This window comes from Schistocerca gregaria, chromosome 2 (assembly GCF_023897955.1).
Source record: "Schistocerca gregaria isolate iqSchGreg1 chromosome 2, iqSchGreg1.2, whole genome shotgun sequence".
NCBI lineage: Eukaryota > Metazoa > Arthropoda > Insecta > Orthoptera > Acrididae > Schistocerca > Schistocerca gregaria.
Window position 1 is genome coordinate 490,493,219 of NC_064921.1, and position 19,570 is coordinate 490,512,788.

General features: G+C 44.8%; 1 protein-coding gene across 2 annotated transcripts in view; it reads left to right on the forward strand.

The window, feature by feature from the left end:
* Nucleotides 1-19,570, forward strand: part of LOC126327838 (uncharacterized) — a 298,189-nt gene that overhangs the window by 202,047 nt on the left and 76,572 nt on the right. For both annotated transcript variants that reach the window (XM_049995920.1, XM_049995922.1), the window contains exons 15-16: nt 6,106-6,310; nt 19,439-19,508. In XM_049995920.1, coding sequence (XP_049851877.1) covers nt 6,106-6,310; nt 19,439-19,508 — 275 coding nt within the window. The remainder of the gene's footprint in view (nt 1-6,105; nt 6,311-19,438; nt 19,509-19,570) is intronic.

Below are 19,570 nucleotides of genomic sequence, written 5' to 3' on the forward strand. Positions count from 1 at the left end.
TTAGATTGTGGTCAGAGTCCACATCTGCCCCTAGAAATGTCTTACAATTTAAAACCTGCTTCTTAAATCTCTGTCTTACCATTACATAATATATCTGATACCTTTTAGTATCTCCAGGGTTCTTCCATGTATACAACCTTCTTTCATGATTCTTGAACCAAGTGTTAGCTATGATTAAGTTATGCTCTGCGCAAAATTCTACCAAACGGCTTCCTCTTTCATTTCTTAGCCCCAATCCATATTCACCTACTATGTTCCCTTCTCTCCCTTTTCCTACAGACGAATTCCAGTCACCCATGACTATTAAATTTTCGTCTCCCTTCACTACCTGAATAATTTCTTTTATCTCCTCATACATTTCATCAATTTCTTCATCATCTGCAGAGCTAGTTGGCATATAAACCTGTACTACTGTAGTAGGCGTGGGCTTTGTGTCTATCTTGGCCACAATAAGGCGTTCACTATGCTGTTTGTAGTAGCTTACCGGCACTCCTATTTTTTTATTCATTATTAAACCTACTCCTGCATTACCCCTATTTGGTTTTGTATTTATAACCTGTATTCACCTGACCAGAAGTCTTGTTCCTCCTGCCACCGAACTTCACTAATTCCCACTATATGTAACTTTAACCTATCCATTTCCCTTTTTAAGTTTTCTAACCTACCTGGCCGATTAAGGGATCTGACATTCCACGCTCCGATCCGTAGAATGCCCATTTTTTTCTCCTGATAATGACGTCCTCGTGAGTAGTCCCCACCCGGAGATCCGAATGGGGGACTATTTTACCTCCGGAATATTTTAGCCAAGAGGACACCATCATCATTTAATCATGCCCTCGGGAAAAATTACGGCTGTAGTTTCCCCTTGCTTTCAGCCATTCGCAGTACCAAAACAGCAAAGTCATTTTGGTTAGTGTTACAAGGCCAGATCAGTCAATCATCCAGACTGTTGCCGCTGCAACTACTGAAAAGGCTGCTGCCCCTCTTCAGGAACCACACGTTTGTCTGGCCTCTCAACAGATACCCCTCCGTTGTGGTTGCACCTACGGTACGGCTATCTGTATCGTTGAGGCACGCAAGCCTCCCCACCAACGGCAAGGTCTATGGTTCATGGGGGAAGGAAGCAAATGTAATCTCTCTAAAGTTAAACAATATTTTAGCATGCTCAATCTTCATTTCACTCAGTCATGCATGTACTCTCTAAGTATTCACTGACTTTTATTCACTGCCAGGTTGCAACCCAGCACAGTTTTTCCTGCTTTTCATCCTCTATTTAATCCCAAAGTCTACAAAAATCTATAAATATTTTCTTGTACATCTAATTTTATCACATTTTAATTACCGTATTTACATGATTGCAAGGCAGCCCTGAAATATGATCCTCCTTTGTTGAAGAGGATTCTTTAGAAATTTTTACTTTCAACGTATTCTGGCTAATCAAAATTACAAGCTTTTATTGATATGAACTATATGTCGTAAAAAAGTTAACAGTATATCTAACCTCAACTTACACCATTTATTGATTGTCTCAATTTTGATAATATGAGGAGAAATAAAATAAACAAAAAGAAATGGTTTACATTAATTTTTAGCCTCATTTCCTTTTTTGCTTACCATCTCAGCTAGTAATCTGTATTATAACTATTTTTAATAATAATAATAATAATAATAATACTCTTATGTCCATGTCTAAGCCTCCCGTTGCAGCATCTGTGCAGCACTTTTTGAATCCTTCTGTAACAGATATACTTGGGATTCCATCCCATGCCATAAGGCTCTACTGGACCGGGTATTGAGGGTTTTCTTAATGCAGTCCTCCCTCTTTCCCCTTGAGTGAGGGCATGGTCTCCTTGAAGAAGCCACTTACTGTAAAGATGTCTCAGGTGAATGTTAGGAAAGGTCAACACACATAATCTGTTCTTGAAGTTGGAAGGTCATGCCACCAGGCATTTGCCTTGTTATGCCCTTCACATTGACAATAAAATTTAACGGCATATCAAAATAAACAGACTTCTGATAGCCCTTGTCCATATGGCCAAGTAAACAACAGTCGTGCCATTTCTTTAGATTATCCACATCACTAAGTGGCTATGGTCACCCAATCTCAATTGCAGTTTGTTTATCTAATGGCTTCCAGAGGCAACAAAAAGTTGATTTACAGTATTTCAGTTGGTTATTGATTGAATTTAAAAATTTAGAGTACTGTCATAATCTGCTCATTTAGAGGTATAACCTTATGTTAAAGGTTCAGCATGGCAAGACAGTTACTATAGTTGGAACCTGTTTCCAAGCCTTGAGACAGCATGACTTACAATACGCAAATTGTGCAAATTAAGTCATCTAGTGTTTCAGAAAGAGAGCGCGTAGCAACTTCCAACAAACTTATCTTATAATTTCAAATTTTCTTGAATCTTTTTCTTTTGGGCATCTGCCCCCGTTTATTCTGCGTCATAATGTAGCCCCACGATCAACATCCTCAAGCACTATCTAGTGCTTACTTTGAAGTCTGTGACATATGCAGTTGGAAAATTCCTTTTTATCTCCAGTGTCTTCTTTTGGACTAGTTCTTGAGCAGTCAGAAAGCCTTCATTGTGTTTCCTTTGAACGTAGTGAACAATATGCTACTCCAGTTCAAGAAACCCTTCCTACTTCAGTCCCCTGAAAATTTAGTGTGCAGAACTGATTATTCTCAATCTTCCATCACCTTTGAACATTCATTTCTACACAAATTTTCTTCCTATTGTACAGTTGCTTGAGGCCTATACTTCATAAGTCACATTAACTTAAAATTAGCACCATATTGTCTGTGTGTACCAAATGTAAACCATGAACTCATTGATCCACAATTCTCAACAGAGAATCAGCATCCACATCCACTACCAACTGAGGGGTGGAAAGTGTAGAAGGCTACCATAAGAATACAACCGGCACAAGATCTAAAATTTTGATGCAGTTTGCAGGGGCAAACACCCCGTGGTGACCAACGGGTAAACCAGTCCCATGATGTATAGCACAGGGAAGGAAAAATAGTTCATCAGGAAATTATGTATGTGTGATTTAGCATGGATGGAAAATTGTTGTTACCTAAGTGTCTCCACTATAGGAGCTGATGTAGGACTTGATATTTATGAATGGAAAAAGTTAATAAAGTGGATTAGCTGGTATCATTGTAGCCCAAGAGAGATAGAATTGGAGGTGATGGACCATTGTTTGGGACATGTCTAGGTTTTGCCGAGGTAGGGCATTTGTCAGATGACAGTCCGTGGCAACCCCAGCAGCAATCTGCAATCAACTATTGCTACGGGTATAGAATGCTCAGTATTCTTCCTGGCATATGTGTTTCTGTTGATGAATAAATGGGATAAACATTTGCCATGATATTGGCCATTTCTTGCAAGTTCCTTCAAAAGCAAATTCACATTTTACCAGCCAGTCTTAAAATACTAGAATGTGAATATAGGAAAAATTAATATTTGTTCAGCATAAGACACACACATGCCAGGAAGAATAATGAGCACACTGCTATCCGTAGCAATAGCCAAATGCTGCTAGGGTTGCCCCAAGCTGCTGTTTGACACACGCCTTACTTCGGCCAACACCGAGTGTGGATGCGTTCTCCCAAACACTGTTTGGTCTTCCAATTCCCCTTCCTCAAAAAAATAAGCTCCCTCTCTCTAGCTGATATCCCAGGTACGCTCTTGTTATGAGCTTTGGACAGCAGTATCTTTCAAAATGTAAATCAGACTTGTGGTGGCTGCCCAATGCTCTGCCCTGCAGAACTGTTCCTCTATAATCTGTGTCTAATAAACCTAGTGCTGGCTTAGAATGAGGTTAAGTCTATGTGCATCTTTTGTTTCTGCATATTTTAACACACTAGATAGTAAACACCAGACTATAGTTACTAAGTTCTACATAGTCCAGCGAACACTCTGTTAGTTGAGATGTGATGTTAGGAATGTACTCTGACTAATGATGAACAGACTATTCATCAGTCAAGCCAGTCAGGTGATTTTGTTGTGGCTTCACCTCATGGTAATGTGAGTCAATGATTTAATAGATACGGGAACCATTAGTGCAGTTAAAGGCAAATTGGTATTTGTCTTTCATAATGACTGTAGTCGCCACAGTGCTTGTTCCTTTGGACATCCATGCATGTGTAGAGGAACTTTGCATCATAATCAGAACAACACAGGCACTGCAGTATCGTATTTATCTGCCGATGCGGGCAAGCGACTTTCAATTAAAAGTCTGACCTTTATGGAAATATACACAATGGATGTATAAGTTGAGTCATACATGGATAGCTAAATGGTAAGGTGACCGCTAGGCCCAGTCCAGCAAAAAATTTTCATTGTCATCATTCCAACTGCTGATGGTTGTCCTTTATCACAATTATGATTTCATTTAATTGTATTTATGGTGTCCCTGTTCTTCATGTTCTGTTAATTTGCTGTTAGAGCTGTTACAAGTCGCTATGAGTGTTAATGAGGTAGTAAAAAATAAGAATCAACGCTCAAAACTATGTCACAGTTTCTTTTGTCCATTGCAAATGGAAAAGTCATATGGATTTGGCTCGTGCAAAAATGAATTCACTTGGAAAATCTGTCGTCGTTTGTGCATGAGAGGTGCAGGTAAACTTCACAGTATTGACACTGACTGAGCTTGAAAATTATGAAATTTGTTACTGTTCTATCACATTCTTACTTCAAACTTTATAAATTATGCGTAACATCTGTCACCTACCTACACGCTTCTGCATATCATACTCTGTTTCAGAATTTTTTCAGGACAAAATAGAAGGTTTCATGCCCAAGTCAGCACTAATCTTTGTAAAAATTACAATACATGGAGGATACCTGTAACTAAAGTGAACACTAAATACATAACATTACACAATTTCTAGGCTCTGTGGAGATATACCTGATCTTTGATTTTATGAATGCTCCGCATGCTGTGCTTGGAGTCAGTAAACCTTCTGACACAAAATGAAAGTTCTTAAGTGTATTCTGGGACAGTATTCCTCCATATGGTTTACATACAAGCCTGCAAAGCATCAGGAGTGATAGTTGGAGGACAGTGACAAACAAGCTGTGAGCCAACAATATGTCAGGTGTGTGTGTGTGTGTGTGTGTGTGTGTGTGTGTGTGTGTGTGTGTGTTGTTGTTGTTGTTGTTGTTGACATTTCATCTTGTTGAGAGGGGGGATTAATCTGGCATTGATGCGCCGATCAATCACGTATAGCATTTGTTCGCTACACCTACTCAGCAATGCAGTATATCAGATGGCGGTCACAATTGTAGCATCTAACACTATGTGACAATCACTGTAGGTTAGTTGGGAGTTGGCTTCTTGCAAAAACACTACATTTTGCCACTTGGCATCCCAACAACAATGTTCACTTACCCACCACTGTCTAATGTTTTCGTGGTTTTGGGACAAAGGAAACCACTGCAATGCCATGCATGCGTGTGTTCAAACTCTTTACTCACACTGACATTGTGCTCTTTGTCATTTACGGAATGTGTTGGCACCTGCTTTCATGCTTGTCCTTTCACTGGGCTGAGCTGGATGTAACTCTGGAGGTACATGTACATCAGTTCTTTGTTGTGTGAATCATTTATCATCAAAAACACTCTCCTGTGCTTCCTCTGAGTTTGGATTCATTTGGGTCATTCTTTCTGACAGCTGAAATTTTTGCGAACTGCTGCTGTATTATTTCATTCCTGAATTATAACTCTTGCTATTCATTCTGTCTGGAGTTCATGTTGTATTCCCACAAAAGTGAAGAAATTGGTTTCTCCCAGGTGCAGAAACCATTAATTATGGGGTAATTTAGGTAGCTTGCACTTCTTCCAAATGGCACTTCAACAAAGAAGTGTAAGCACCAATATAATAGCGGATTTTTTGTGTCCTTAGTTAAAAAATGCTGAAGAATAAAAATTTTGCATATTTTGAGACCTTAATTTGTTATTTTCAGCCACACCAATTAACTTGTAATTAAGGAGGAGGTATGAATGATGTTACTGTGTGTCTTATTTGTACAGCCTGATTGTAAACAGTGAATGCCTGCTTCAGATTACACACGATTGAATTTTTCTTTGACAGACAGTACGAGATATATTTGGTCGACTGCAGAGGCTCTTGGATCATGAGAGGATGTACAGACAATCATTTATGGAACCAAGAAATCGAACAAACCCGCAGTCGACTAGACGAAGTGGCGGTGGTTTTAACACAACACCTGCACACTCAAATACAGCAGCAGACGTGTGGGGTAGATGGACTCGTCGCCATTCTGATATTTTGCCAGGTATTTTTTGCAATAGTGGAATAAAAAAGTGAAATGATACTACAATAAAGATTTTGTCTGTCACACCATAATTTCCAGGCTTTTTTAGAATAGCAAAAGATCAAACACACGAGGAACAGGAAAAACACTGAAGTATTTCTATATTACAGCAGCCCCTTTTCCCTCTTTTGGACCACTTCTGAATTTTCTTGCCACATATCTGTGCAGAATTGATTAACATTTGTGCACCTTTATGAAATTTTTCAAGCCTCGGGCTCTTGCAATTAAGGGAGAATATTGCCATGAAAGATTTCTGTGGCTTGTACAGTTACACGTCACTTAGTTTGTATTGTGATGTTGTATTATTTGCTTTTGTGCTTCAAATAGTGACAATAGTCCGGCCCAAAAAAAAATTCAGTTGTTGAGTGTCTTGTTTAAATGTAACTGAGCAGGCTAGGAACTAAAACTTACAAGCAGAGGCTACAACATTGGGATCATGGATTTATGTCAAATTTTGTACACATTTAATAGGCCATTAAAACAACTTTAAGGTGCAAGTAGCAAGGTGCACTACTCCGGCAATTCAGAGAAAGTCACAAGAGAAGTTTTACGCATCTGATATGTAACTGATATATCTTTGTGAAGGTGCAGGTCGTAAGAAGACATAGAGTGGTCAAGCGATTACCGTTCAAGCATTATGAGAGGCTCATGGACAAGCAATGCTTCCATTCCTGCTGACACTTATTTTTCAATCTATATTTTTTCATCACTAGCCACTTTATTTAATTTATATGACATTTGAGAGGTAATATAATTAAAGAAACTACACACATTTTCATAAAGTTGTTGTGAATTTCATGTATTATTTGACTATTTACTACTTGGAATTAAATTTTCAAGGACAAGGGCAAGGTTTGAAAGCCCAAGTTAATGATGTGAATGACGTTATTCACAGTCAGTAATATATTTTGTCACACAGTGCAGACCACAAGAGTAATGTCCAATAACCCCCCCCCCCCCCCCCCCCTCCCGCACACACAATTGTATTACCTCTCAGATGTCACTTAAATTAAATAATATAACCACTGATGAAAAAAAAATAGATTAATAATTAAGTTTGAGTGGGAGTCTTGAACTGTTGACTGATAGATGTTTGTCACGAAGCTCGAACGCTAATTACTTGACCATCATAATCGCTAACGTCCGACACATAAGCGTACATACATAAGCCGCATAATAGACAAGGAAAACTTCTCTGGCAGGTTTTTCGGAATTGGCAGAATAGTGCACCTTATTACTTACACATCATGTTTTATTAGTAGCCTACTAAACATGTACAAAGTTTGCAGTAAATCTGTGATCACAGCATAGTGGCCTCCCCTTGTTAGTGGTATACAACCGACATCTGCGTTATTTAGAACTTAACTGTGTATTCTACTGCTAACTTAACTGAACTGTAGATTCAAACGGAGTTTTGAAATTTGGTACTGATGTGTTCTCATATACAAATTATATTTTGTCCTGGAATTCCCACCAATGCTTCTCTGCATCCATTGGGTACTGTAACCCAGTCCTGTTTTTCTGTTGTTAGTGTTGTGTGTATATTCCATATTCATTTCTCATTGTAGGGACTACTTCTTGTTCAGGTATATCTTTTCCAAATTCACAACTTGTGCTGTGTCATGACTTCTTACCACTGTACAGAAATGGTCTTACCTGCTTTTTTCACAGGACATCTTCCCACCTTCACAGACAAATTTTGCAATTTTTTTCCATTTAACAATTTTCCTCTGCAGTGCAATTTTTTCCTCTACAGTACATCTTTCTGTTTACTTGTATTTTAATGTGTTTTCCCCCATCCAGCTGTTAACATATGTACCTGTCTATGCTTCATACATATTGTTTTACCCCCTGCGGGTTCGGGGGTACGAATAGGCCCGCGGTATTCCTGCCTGTCGTAAGAGGCGACTAAAAGGAGTCTTCAAAGTTTCGGCCTTATGTGATGGTCCCCACTTGGGTTTGACCTGCCATTTTCAAAATTTCCGTTGTTAGTGCGTGCCATTTGGGGAAGGACGCCTTATGTGGTGTTTTTCTATTGGTCCATCGTGCACCTCCATATTGCATGCTATCTATTGTCGTGTGGAGGGATTTACACCCCATGTCTTCTGGGTTGCCTCCTCGTCTTGTGCGCAATCCCCTTCTTAGCGCCCACGGCAATTGTGGACCCTTTCAACACCTAAAATCCAGCACGGTAGCCAGTCCGTTGTGGTGGGGTCGTCATGTACCCTCTTGGTGGTAGCCCCCTGACCACGCAGGGATCGCACTACAGATGCCAGAGCTGTTTCCTCCCCATGCATGCCAAGGAGTATGTGCCCATCTTGTCTGGGGCACGGGGACTCCAGGCAATGGGATATCGGCCAGGTACCCGTTGCTTTGGCTGGGTGGCGCCCTTGGGGAGAGCCCTCGTTCGGAGTAGGTGGCATCTGGGCGGATGTGGCGCAATGAAGCGCAATAAATCTCAGCAAGCTGGTGGCCGCACTGCCACCAGCGTCTCTAAGCGAGGTAAAATTGAATTCGATGCTGCACAATATGATCCTCAGTCGTTCCCCTCGTTGGCTGCGCCATGGGAGGGACGCAGATCTTTTGCCAAGCAGGAGCCTTATGTACCACAATACCTTGTCTGCAGCAGAAGTGATGGTGACTCCTTTCTTTCGACAAAGCCTATGTTTTTTGTGGAACACCTGGAGGATAAGTTTGGGGAAGTGGCGGGTTTGTCTAAAATGAGGAATGGGTCCATCCTCCTCAAGACGGCCTCCCCAGCCCAGTCACGGGCGTTGCTCTTGTGTGATAAGCTGGGAGACGTCCCTGTTACCGTCACTCCCCACAGTAGCTTAAATATGGTCCAGGGGATTATTTACCATCGCGACCTCTTGTTACAGTCCGATGACGAGCTGAGAGCTGACTTGGAACGACGTGGTGTGCATTTTGTCCGTCGTGTGCACAGAGGACCCAAGACCAACAGGGTGGCCACCGGTGCCTTTATCTTGGCCTTCGAGGGTGCTGTATTGCCTGAGAAGGTCAAGGTAATGGTTTACCGTTGTGACGTCAAGCCATACGTCCCTCCCCCGATGCGGTGCTTCCAGTGCTGGAAGTTTGGGCATATGTCCTCCCGTTGCCCATCCAGTGCCACATGTCGAGATTGCGGACGCCCCTCCCATCCCGATTCTCCATGTGCGCCTCCGCCTGTCTGTGTCAACTGTGGGGAACACCACTCTCCATGCTCGCCGGACTGCCCCGTTCTTCATAAGGAGCGGAAGATTATGGAATTTAAGACCCTGGACCGGCTTACTTATCGCGAGGCAAAACTGAAATTTGAAAGGTTGCATCCTGTCCCTCTTCAAACTTCTTATGCTGCAGCTACGTTATCGTCGCCCTCGCGGGCGGCAGTTGTCGCCTCCTCTGTGCCGCCTTCAGTTGGCCCTCGGGGCCGTCCATCTCTGTCTGCCCCCCTTGTGTCTGGGGGCAAGCCTTCCTCTGTTGCCCCCTTAGCAGTTGGGGGCAAACCCCCTTCTGTCACTCCCCCCGCACATGCTTCAGGAGTGACATCTGCTCCAAAACTAGGGGGCTCGATCCCTCCCCCTCCCCCTCCCCCTTCTCTGCCGGCGTCGTCTCCGCCGGCGTCGTCTCTGCCAGCTCCTCTCTCGCGGAAGGGGTCCCTCGGGGCCCTCCCTTCTTCCGTTTCTTCTGCTACCCCGCCGGATGTCAGCCAGTGGCTGAAGGTTCATCCACCTGCTGGTCGTAGGGCTTCTGCGTCGTCGTCAGCCTCCGACGCTCCTTCAGAGAAACTCTCCCAGCCCTCTAAGCCAAAGGACAGACGCGAGAAGAAGGACCGGAACGTGTCCAAGAAGAAGGACGCTCCGCAGTTTCAGTACCGCCTGCTGTCAATAGCTCTGGCTCTGGGGATGCGGTGGAGATCCTCGCCTCTGCCGCGGATCTCGCCCTCACGGAACCCTCGGGGACGTCTCCTATGGACACAGCTGACTCTCGCTCGGTGGCGGCCGTTGACTCTGCGGCGCCGTCTGCCTCTTAGTGGACTTAACGCCCTCCCAGTCCCTTCCTGCTTCCATTCTCCAGTGGAATTGCGGCGGTTATTTCCGCCACCTGCCTGAGCTCCAGATGCTTTTGAGTGTTTCCCCTGTTCTGTGCATTGCTCTTCAGGAAACTTGGTTTCCAGCAATGCGGACCCCTGCCCTTCGCGGTTATCGGGGATACTATAAGAACCGCGCTGACTGTCAACGAGCTTCAGGTGGAGTTTGCCTCTTTGTTCACCACTCTGTCTGTAGCTCACCAGTACCCCTTCTGACGCCTTTAGAGGCAGTCGCTGTCAGGATTGAGCTCTCGCCGGCTATTACTGTTTGCTCTGTTTACGTTCCTCCGTATGGGCAACTCCCCCGACATGTCTTGGCTGCGCTGCTGGCTCAACTCCCGCCGCCATTGCTGCTTCTGGGCGATTTCAATGCCCACAACCCTCTATGGGGTGGGACTGTCTCCGATGACCGTGGTCGCGCTGTGGAGCATGTGTTGGCTCAGCTCGACCTTAGCCTCTTGAACACCGGTGCTCCCACGCATTTCAGTGTGGCCCATGGCTCGTTCTCGGCCATCGATCTCTCTCTTTGCAGCCCCGGACTTCTCCCATCCCTTCACTGGAGAGTGCATCCTGACCTGTGTGGTAGTGACCATTTTCCCATCTATTTGTCACTGCCCCAGTGCCATTCTTCTGGTCGCCTGCCCCGCTGGGCTCTCAACAGGGCTGACTGGCCGGCTTTTACTTCCGCTGCCACCATTGCTTCTCTCCCACAGGGTGACATTGACGAGGTGGTCCGTGTCTTGACCTCGTCAATTATTTCTGCGGCCGAGACTGCCATCCCTCGCTCTTCTGGACTCCCTCGGAGGAAGTCTGTCCCCTGGTGGTCGCCGGAGATTGCTGAGGCTATTCGCGACCGTAGGCGGGCTCTCCAGCGTCATAAGCGGCACCCGTCTCTGGAGACCCTCATCGCCTTTAAGAAGCTCCGTGCCTTGGCCCGTCGTCTTATTGCACGGCGTAAGCAGGAATGCTGGGAGAGGTACATTTCATCCTTGGGCTCCCGTGTCTCCCCGTCGCTCGTGTGGTCCCGCATCCGGCGGATTTATGGATACCAGACCCCTATGGGTGTCCCTGGAATCTCCCTGGATGGCGCTGTCTGCACGGACGCCGCCACCATTGCTGACCACCTTGCCACGCACTTTGCTACGAGCTCTGCGACTGCAACTTACCCTCCTGCCTTTCGCTCTCTAAAGGAGCGCGCCGAGCGGACGCCGTTATCGTTCCACACACGTCGTTCTGAAAAATACAATGCTCCTTTCAGCGAGAGGGAATTCCTCGCTGCCCTCGCCAATTGCCCTGATACAGCGCCAGGACCGGACTGCATCCACGCGCAGATGCTGAAGCATCTCTCCAGGGACTGCCAGAGACACATCCTCACCATCTTTAACCGCATTTGGAGCGAGGGCGTGTTCCCGTCGCAATGGCGGGAGGGTGTTATCGTTCCCATCTTGAAGCCCGGTGCGGACCCTCTGGCGGTGGACGGCTATCGCCCCATTACACTAACCAACGTTTTGTGCAAATTGCTCGAACGTATGGTTGGGCGGCGTTTGTGTTGGGTCCTTGAGTCGCGCGGTCTCCTCGCTCCATCCCAGGGTGGCTTCCATCAGGGCCGGTCTGCTGCGGACAATTTGGTGCGGCTGGAATCTGCTATCCGTACGGCCTTTTCCCGCCGTCAGCATCTCGTTGCTGTATTTTTTGATCTGCGGAAGGCATATGACACAACATGGAGGCATCACATCCTTGCTACGTTGCGCGAGTGGGGTCTTCGTGGTCAGCTTCCAGCTTTTCTTCAAAACTTTTTATTGCGCCGCTCTTTCCGGGTGCAAGTCGGTGCCGCCTCTAGTTCATCTTATATACAGGAAAACGGGGTCCCGCAGGGCTCGGTATTGAGCGTTTCCTTATTTCTAGTGGCCATTAATGGTCTGGCTGCAGCTGTGGGGTCGTCAGTGTCTCCTTCTTTGTATGCCGACGACTTCTGCATCTCATTTAGCTCAACGACTACGGGAGTCGCCGAACGCAGACTGCAAGCAGCCGTTCGCAAGGCGGCATCATGGGCTCTGACTCATGGATTTCAGTTCTCTGCGGCCAAGACTCGAGTTATGCACTTCTGCAGGCGTCGGACGGTCCACCCTCATCCGGAACTTTACCTCGACGGTCACCTCCTTGAAGTGGTGGACACTAGCCGCTTCTTAGGACTCGTCTTTGATGCCCGGCTCACATGGGTTCCTCATATTACTCAGCTGAAGCAAAAGTGCTGGCAGCACCTCAACGCCCTCCGCTGCCTGAGCCATGCGTCTTGGGGTGCAGATCGCAGCACGCTGTTGCGATTGTACAGAGCCCTTGTGCAGTCCAGGCTTGATTATGGGAGCCTGGCCTATGGGTCTGCATCGCCCTCAGTGTTGACGTTGTTGGACCCCATACACCACTGTGGGGTTCGGCTTGCAACTGGTGCTTTCCGTACGAGCCCCGTGGATAGTCTGCTGGTGGAGGCCGGGGTTCCCCCGCTGCGGATTCGCCGCCACCGACTGCTCGCCGACTATGCTGTCCATGTGCATTGCTCACCGGGCCATCCCAATCATCGCCTGCTGTTCCCTGCCAGGGTCCTCCCTCTGCCCGACCGGCGACCTAGGTCTGGGCTTTCCATTGCTGTCCGTGTCCAGTCCCTGCTGTCGGAACTGGGGTCGTTCCCTCTTCTGCCGCCCTTCCGGGCCTGTGCACCCACGCCTCCCTGGTGTATGACCCGTCCGTCCGTCCGCCTGGACTTGGCACGGGAACCCAAGGACTCGGTTCCGCATGTGGCCCTCCGTCACCGTTTTCTTGCGCTCGTCGCCTCGTTTTCAGGCTGTGAGCCTGTCTACACTGATGGTTCCCTGGTGGATGGTCGTCCTGCCTACGCTTTTGCTCACGCTGCCCATGTTGAACAGCGCTCCTTGCCGGCTGGCTGCAGTATTTTTACTGCAGAGCTGGTGGCCATATTGCGCGCTCTTGAGCATATGCGTTCCTGCTCAGGTACGTCCATCGTCATCTGCAGTGACTCCCTGAGCAGCCTCCAGGCTATCGACCGCTGCTATACCTCTTGTCCTCTGGTATCCTTTATTCAGGAGTCTGTTTTTGCCACTACCCGCTCTGGTCGTTCGGTGGTCTTTGTTTGGACGCCAGGTCACGTTGGCATCCCGGGGAATGAACGTGTCGACAGGCTGGCCAAAGGGGCGGTCGACGCCCCCACTTTGGCGATCGGCCTCCCGGCTCGTGATTTGCAGCTGGCGTTGCGCCGTAAGGTGCTTCAGATGTGGCGTGACGAGTGGCGTAGCCTGACTTCTCCGAATAAACTGCGGGCTGTCAAGGAGACGACCGATGTGTGGCAGTCCTCCCTGCGGGCTTCTCGCAGGGACTCTGTCATCCTGTGTCGGCTCCGCATCGGCCATACCTACCTGACGCACGGACATCTTTTGCGTCAGGAGGATCCCCCCCTGTGTCAGTGTGGGTCCCGGTTGACGGTCGCCCACATTTTGTTGGAGTGTCCCTGCCTGCGCATCCTCCGGCAGACTTTTAATCTCCCGGGCACGTTGCCTTTGGTTTTATGCGACGATGCCTCCATGGCTGACGACGTTTTAAATTTTATCCGTGGTAGTCCTTTTTATGGTTCCATTTAGGGGGGACCTGTCCCTTTCCCTTTCTGTGTATCTTGTCCTCGAGTGTCTCATTGGTTGCAGATTTTAATGTGTGTATTCGGATGGTTGACTCTTTCCCAATTTTTGTACCCATGGTCAGTCAACCAGTCTCCGACCCTCTTCTTTTCTTCCGTTTCTTTCTGTCCATTGTTCGTCTGTACTCTTCTTGTCTCTAGTGTTCGCTGACACATTGGTGTTCTTTCAGTGACTGGGGGAGGGGCGTCTCCTCCCCCCTTGGGGTTTTACCTGTTCCGTAAATTTTGTTTCGCCGGTTTTTTGGAATGGGGGACTGATGACCTTAGCTGTTTAGTCCCCCTTCAACATCCCAACAACAACAACAACAACATATTGTTTTCTACATATACCAACCTGCTGCCTCCTCAAGCTCTACTGTTTGATGAATCAGAGAAGCAATCAAAACAATTCCAAATGCATCAACTATTCATTTAAGCAATGAGTAAGATGTGCAGAAATGGACGATTTTGAAAATTTAACACTTTACACTAAATAAAAAAGAATATCAGATTCAAATGCTCACAAATTAGACCACGGAGACCACACAGCTCGCCAAGCTGCATTTTACTGTTTAATAGAAGCTGCACAATGTTAACAAACACCTCATGGATCACATTTTGTTAACTGTTTAAGCCACATTTCACAGCTGTGGAAAATTTAACAAAATTAATAAATTTCCAACAGATGGATAGCCAGAGGTTCAGTGGCAATGTGACCATTTCATTCACTGGATTCTATATGCTTGAATTTCTTTGCTAAGGTGCATGAAACAAAAGTGTGGGCTGTTGAGGATCTAAGAACTCAAACCCAAGATGTGCCGTCAGCCATTTCACGAGACAGGTTTCAGAATGTATTCAAGGATTATCTTCATTGATGCAAATGATGCTCCAAAATGGACGGAGGCCTTTTTGAAATTCATGTGTATTATATAAATGCAACCATTATTTTATAGAAGTGGATCGAGACCTTATGACCGTTGTGTATTTGACAGTAAATTTTAATTTCACGTCTGTCACATCTTGTTATTATTATTTTATTTTGTGTCTCCATTCTCTTTTTCCAAATCTATTTTATTTTCCAATTGCTTTTTAGTTTTTGGTTCATTTTTTCATGCCTTTGTGTATTTTATTACATCTGAGTCCTTGACTTCCTTGCATCCTCTTTTCTGAGCTCTGTGGTGTACTGTTATCTTTGGTCCAGCTACTTTGCCAGTATAGATCAATTTCCCTATCACTATTGAAAACTAGCCACACATAGTGTTCAGATGTTGCTGCCTAATCAATGTGATTTCTCTTGTCCCCATTTCCTCCTCACTATGACCTTGCAATAAAAATTCCCGCTTCTGTATGCAACACTTGCTTATACAACCACCTGCACATTTCTGGTTTCATTTTTGTTAACTTTTGGTGACTGGTCCTAGCAGAGCCTCATCTCAATGTCACAGATGCCTAGAAACTACCTCTGTTACCTCCATAATATACTAGTACTCTGCATTTGTGATTCCTGCATCCCATCTCATAGGTAGATTTCTTCACCCTTCAACAACCAGTGGCAATTCATACCACCACAGAAATCTGTCTAACTTATGTATCTCAATCTCCTGCTTAAGAATATCATTTTGCATCATAGCCATCACAGCCTTTATCAAATCTTCCTCATCAACATCTCATAGCCTCCTAACCGAGCACTGCTGACCATCTAGCCACCTAGAAAGGACGCCCAGTAAGTTTACATATTTTATTATCTCTGCAAAATAAACTGTAACCATGATATCAGGGCTGAAGAGGTTGACTGGTATATGTTGACAGTACTCACTGTGGCTTATGATGAACACCACACTACCTTGCCAGTATGCTGCCAGTCGATATAGAATTACCACTAATAGTGGCCCACTTGTGAACTGTGCTGTGTCATTCATTTTTTCGCAGCAAAACAACAATCCATCATTAACTTATGTCTGCGGTGAATGTTGTATGAAGATGAGACCTGGGTCCATCATTAGACCCCTGAGTCAGAATGTCGGAACATGATTTGAAAGGAACATGGTGAAAGTGCCCCAGAAAAGGCAAGGATCAGACATTCGGGAGAGAAAATTATGGTAACCATCTTTTGTGAATTTGGGGTAGGGGGGGGGGGGGGGGGGTTACTTGTTCACTACCTGTCTCACAACACGCCAAAATGAATGCAGGGAGCACTGTAATGTTTTGAAGAACCTACAAGCTGCCATCAGTGGTAAATGTCCTGGAGCTTGTCTCGCAATGTCAGCCTCATTTAGCCTGCCTCAGGCATAGCTGGAGAGATTCAACTGGGAAGTGTTTCTGCATACTCGGTATTCACGTGGTCTTGTATATTCTCACAACTCAAATGTCATCTTGGAGGTCAGCACTTCAATGTTGGGCAGCTGGTTACAAGCACTGGGCGTGACTGGTACAACACTGGTTTGGAAAAACTTGAGATGGTACCAAAAATGCTTGGAAATATGTGGCGACTGTGTAGAAAAGTAACAGAAGCCGTGTATAATGTCAGTAAAATTATTTCAGCTTGATAAATTGTGTGGAACATTATTATTATTATTATTATTATTATTATTATTATAAAATAGGGAAACACATCATTGGGTGCCCCTCGTATACGTGCTGCATCACAGGCTCACTTCCACTGCCTAACACAGCTGGAAACCCAAGGTTGCAACACAGTCATCCATGTAACCTCCAAAGCCTTTAGTCCTACATGCATTTCACTCATCACCTCTAACACCACACCCAGATTTGATCATATCAGACTTGTTAAAAGTCTGTTTTTCTTAAACTGATTGCTGCAAGGGAAACACCTTGTCACTCACCTATCAGGCCAGATCCTGTCTAATTAAGTTTCGTACCTTCATCCAACTGTGATTCCTCCCCACTCCCACTCAATCACCACTACAGATTTTATCTCTCATTATAGAACACTGTGCAAAGAGAACAACCTCACAACAATAAAGTGAACCATTATTCACTACCTAAAACTTGTTAGAGACCTAATCATCATCTGCCTTTGTTGGTATGTTCTGCTATGATTACATGGTAGGTCATATCTTTTGACAAGACCCCATCCTAGAATTTCAGCATGACTTCAGTTCCATCTCAAAGACCTAGGCTCATCAAAAAATATCACTTCAGAATCTGTCTTCCTCCTGATTCTTATCACTCACTGAAGACTCAATTCTTTATGTTTCCCAAGATCCATAAACTCATCTATAGTTGACATCTTTATAATCTAGGCCAAGGACATAATCTTCATTTCACCAGAGCCTAAACTACTACTCCCGTATTCACTTCACCTCCTGTTTATCCACTCAACTTGATGTTGATTTTTCTCCTCATTAATAACATTTTGTTCACATTAAATTTAGGACCTGTTTGGTTCCTTTAAGAACCCCAGGGAGGGGGGGGAGGGGATTGGAGATATTTGAAGTGCTACACATGCCTTTACTGCTGTTGTAAACAACAGTCTTCATATTCTAAATTTCTAGCAGCAACAATACATAAAAATAAAGGAAAAGCAACCAGTCACCTATAGCTGACTGATGTGTGCCACTTAGAAATATACAACAGAAAACATTCACACTAGGTTTTGAGGTGGTTTTGCTGTTTCCCTAGCCAAGGTACAATTTTTCATGCACACAGTCACGCAGACACCCAAATGCACTCACCCACAGTGGGACTGACTTTTTATCGATTATTGAGAGCAGTTACCTTCGAGCAGATGACGGAAGAGAGCTGGGAGGGAAGGAAGAACTAAAGTGAGAAGGCTGCAGTGGGGTAATGTGGGGCAGATCTTTTTGACAGATGACTGCACAAAAAGTTGAAAGGACTTTAAAGGGTCAAGCATATAAGATCCTGCTGCCGCCTTTCTTGCCTTGTGCGTCCTTCCCGACCCACTCACCACCACTCACCACCTCCATCTACTTGAAGCAACTGCTCTCAGTAATCAACAGTCAGTCTTGCCATGGCCATATGTTTGTGTGTCTGTGTGGTTATGTGTGAGAATGTGTGTGCTTTTACTAGAAAAAGAGTAGGAGCATGAAAGCTAGCATGAATACTGTTTTCTCTTGAGTGGTTTTTTTTTTTTTTTTTTTTTTCTTTTTTCTTTTTTGTGCCATCACATAAGTTGAGTGGTCGCCTTTAGTTTATTTATTATTATTCTCTACAGGAATTTTGGAATAATGATTGTTGCATTGATGGTTGACTAGGCAGAGAATACTGTGGAAACTGTCCTAATTTACTACTCTGTTCAGAAGTCTGCAATCACCAGCAAAACCACATCAGATTCAAACTGGCCATGTACAAATGCCTCATTCCCAGTGGTTGCTCACTGTACTTTGAAAATCTTACAGAGTTATGCTCAGAATGAAACTACTCTCCCAATCTTGTTGAGAAACAGACCTCTTGTGCACTGTCTCAGCTCTCATTTAAAACTCCTCAAATTCTGCTGACATAGCTGCAAAATTATGCCGCCTTTCAGCATCACCCAGGCTGGACCAGTTAAATGGTAAGTTTTTACCGGGATTTAACTGCCTATTGTCATGCTCTGAAATGAGAATTCTTTGCCATACAATCTTTCCCACCCTTCCAAAGTAATATTGTGCTGCCCATCCAACTTACATAGTGTCTTCTGTAACATTATGGTCCTTCTGATGTTGCCTAATAGGCCATATCCCATGGAAGACTTAGGTGTGAGATTTGCCCCATGCATCCTCCCACCAGTTGTGCCACTGGTATTTTCTATCCCCATCAAAGGCAGGATTACATGTGAAAGTGGCCTCTGATATAACACTTTCATTAAAAGTACAGCACTGGATTTTATGTTCTATAAATTTGAATTAGTTATCTGCCTGGATGAATGACCACCTCAAAACTTTGGCCATAATCCAACTAGAATATCTAATGATGGAGCACTCTCTGTAATGGAATGTAATGTAATTGAATTTTGTGGCCACTTCACTACCTGTGCAAGTTTGATTCTCACCTAACACCTGTTTCACTGAGTTGCACAGGTAGAAAATCTCCCTACAATACATCACCCATTCCTGCAGCCCCATGGCCTCAGCCTTTTCTCGTACTTGTCCTCAATCTGCCCTCAATCTCACTCCATTTCTCCCTCCTGTCCTCACATCAACCCCTCATTTGTGCATATGTGTGCTGGTGCAGGCTGTTTAAATATTTTAGTAGCACAATATTGGTAATGTAATTAGAGCTTGCAGACAGGATAAATTGCATACATTCTTCTGTGATGTTTTTAAAATAGTAATGGCATGCTTTTTGTTCTTTTTTACAGAGAGAAATGCAGAAGATGAAGGAATACCTTACACTGGACAGGCAGCAAGTGTTGCAGCAGAGAGGCTCATGTAAGGTTCTACATGCTATAACTATTTATTTGTGAAAAAATCACTGGCTTTTGTTCTATATT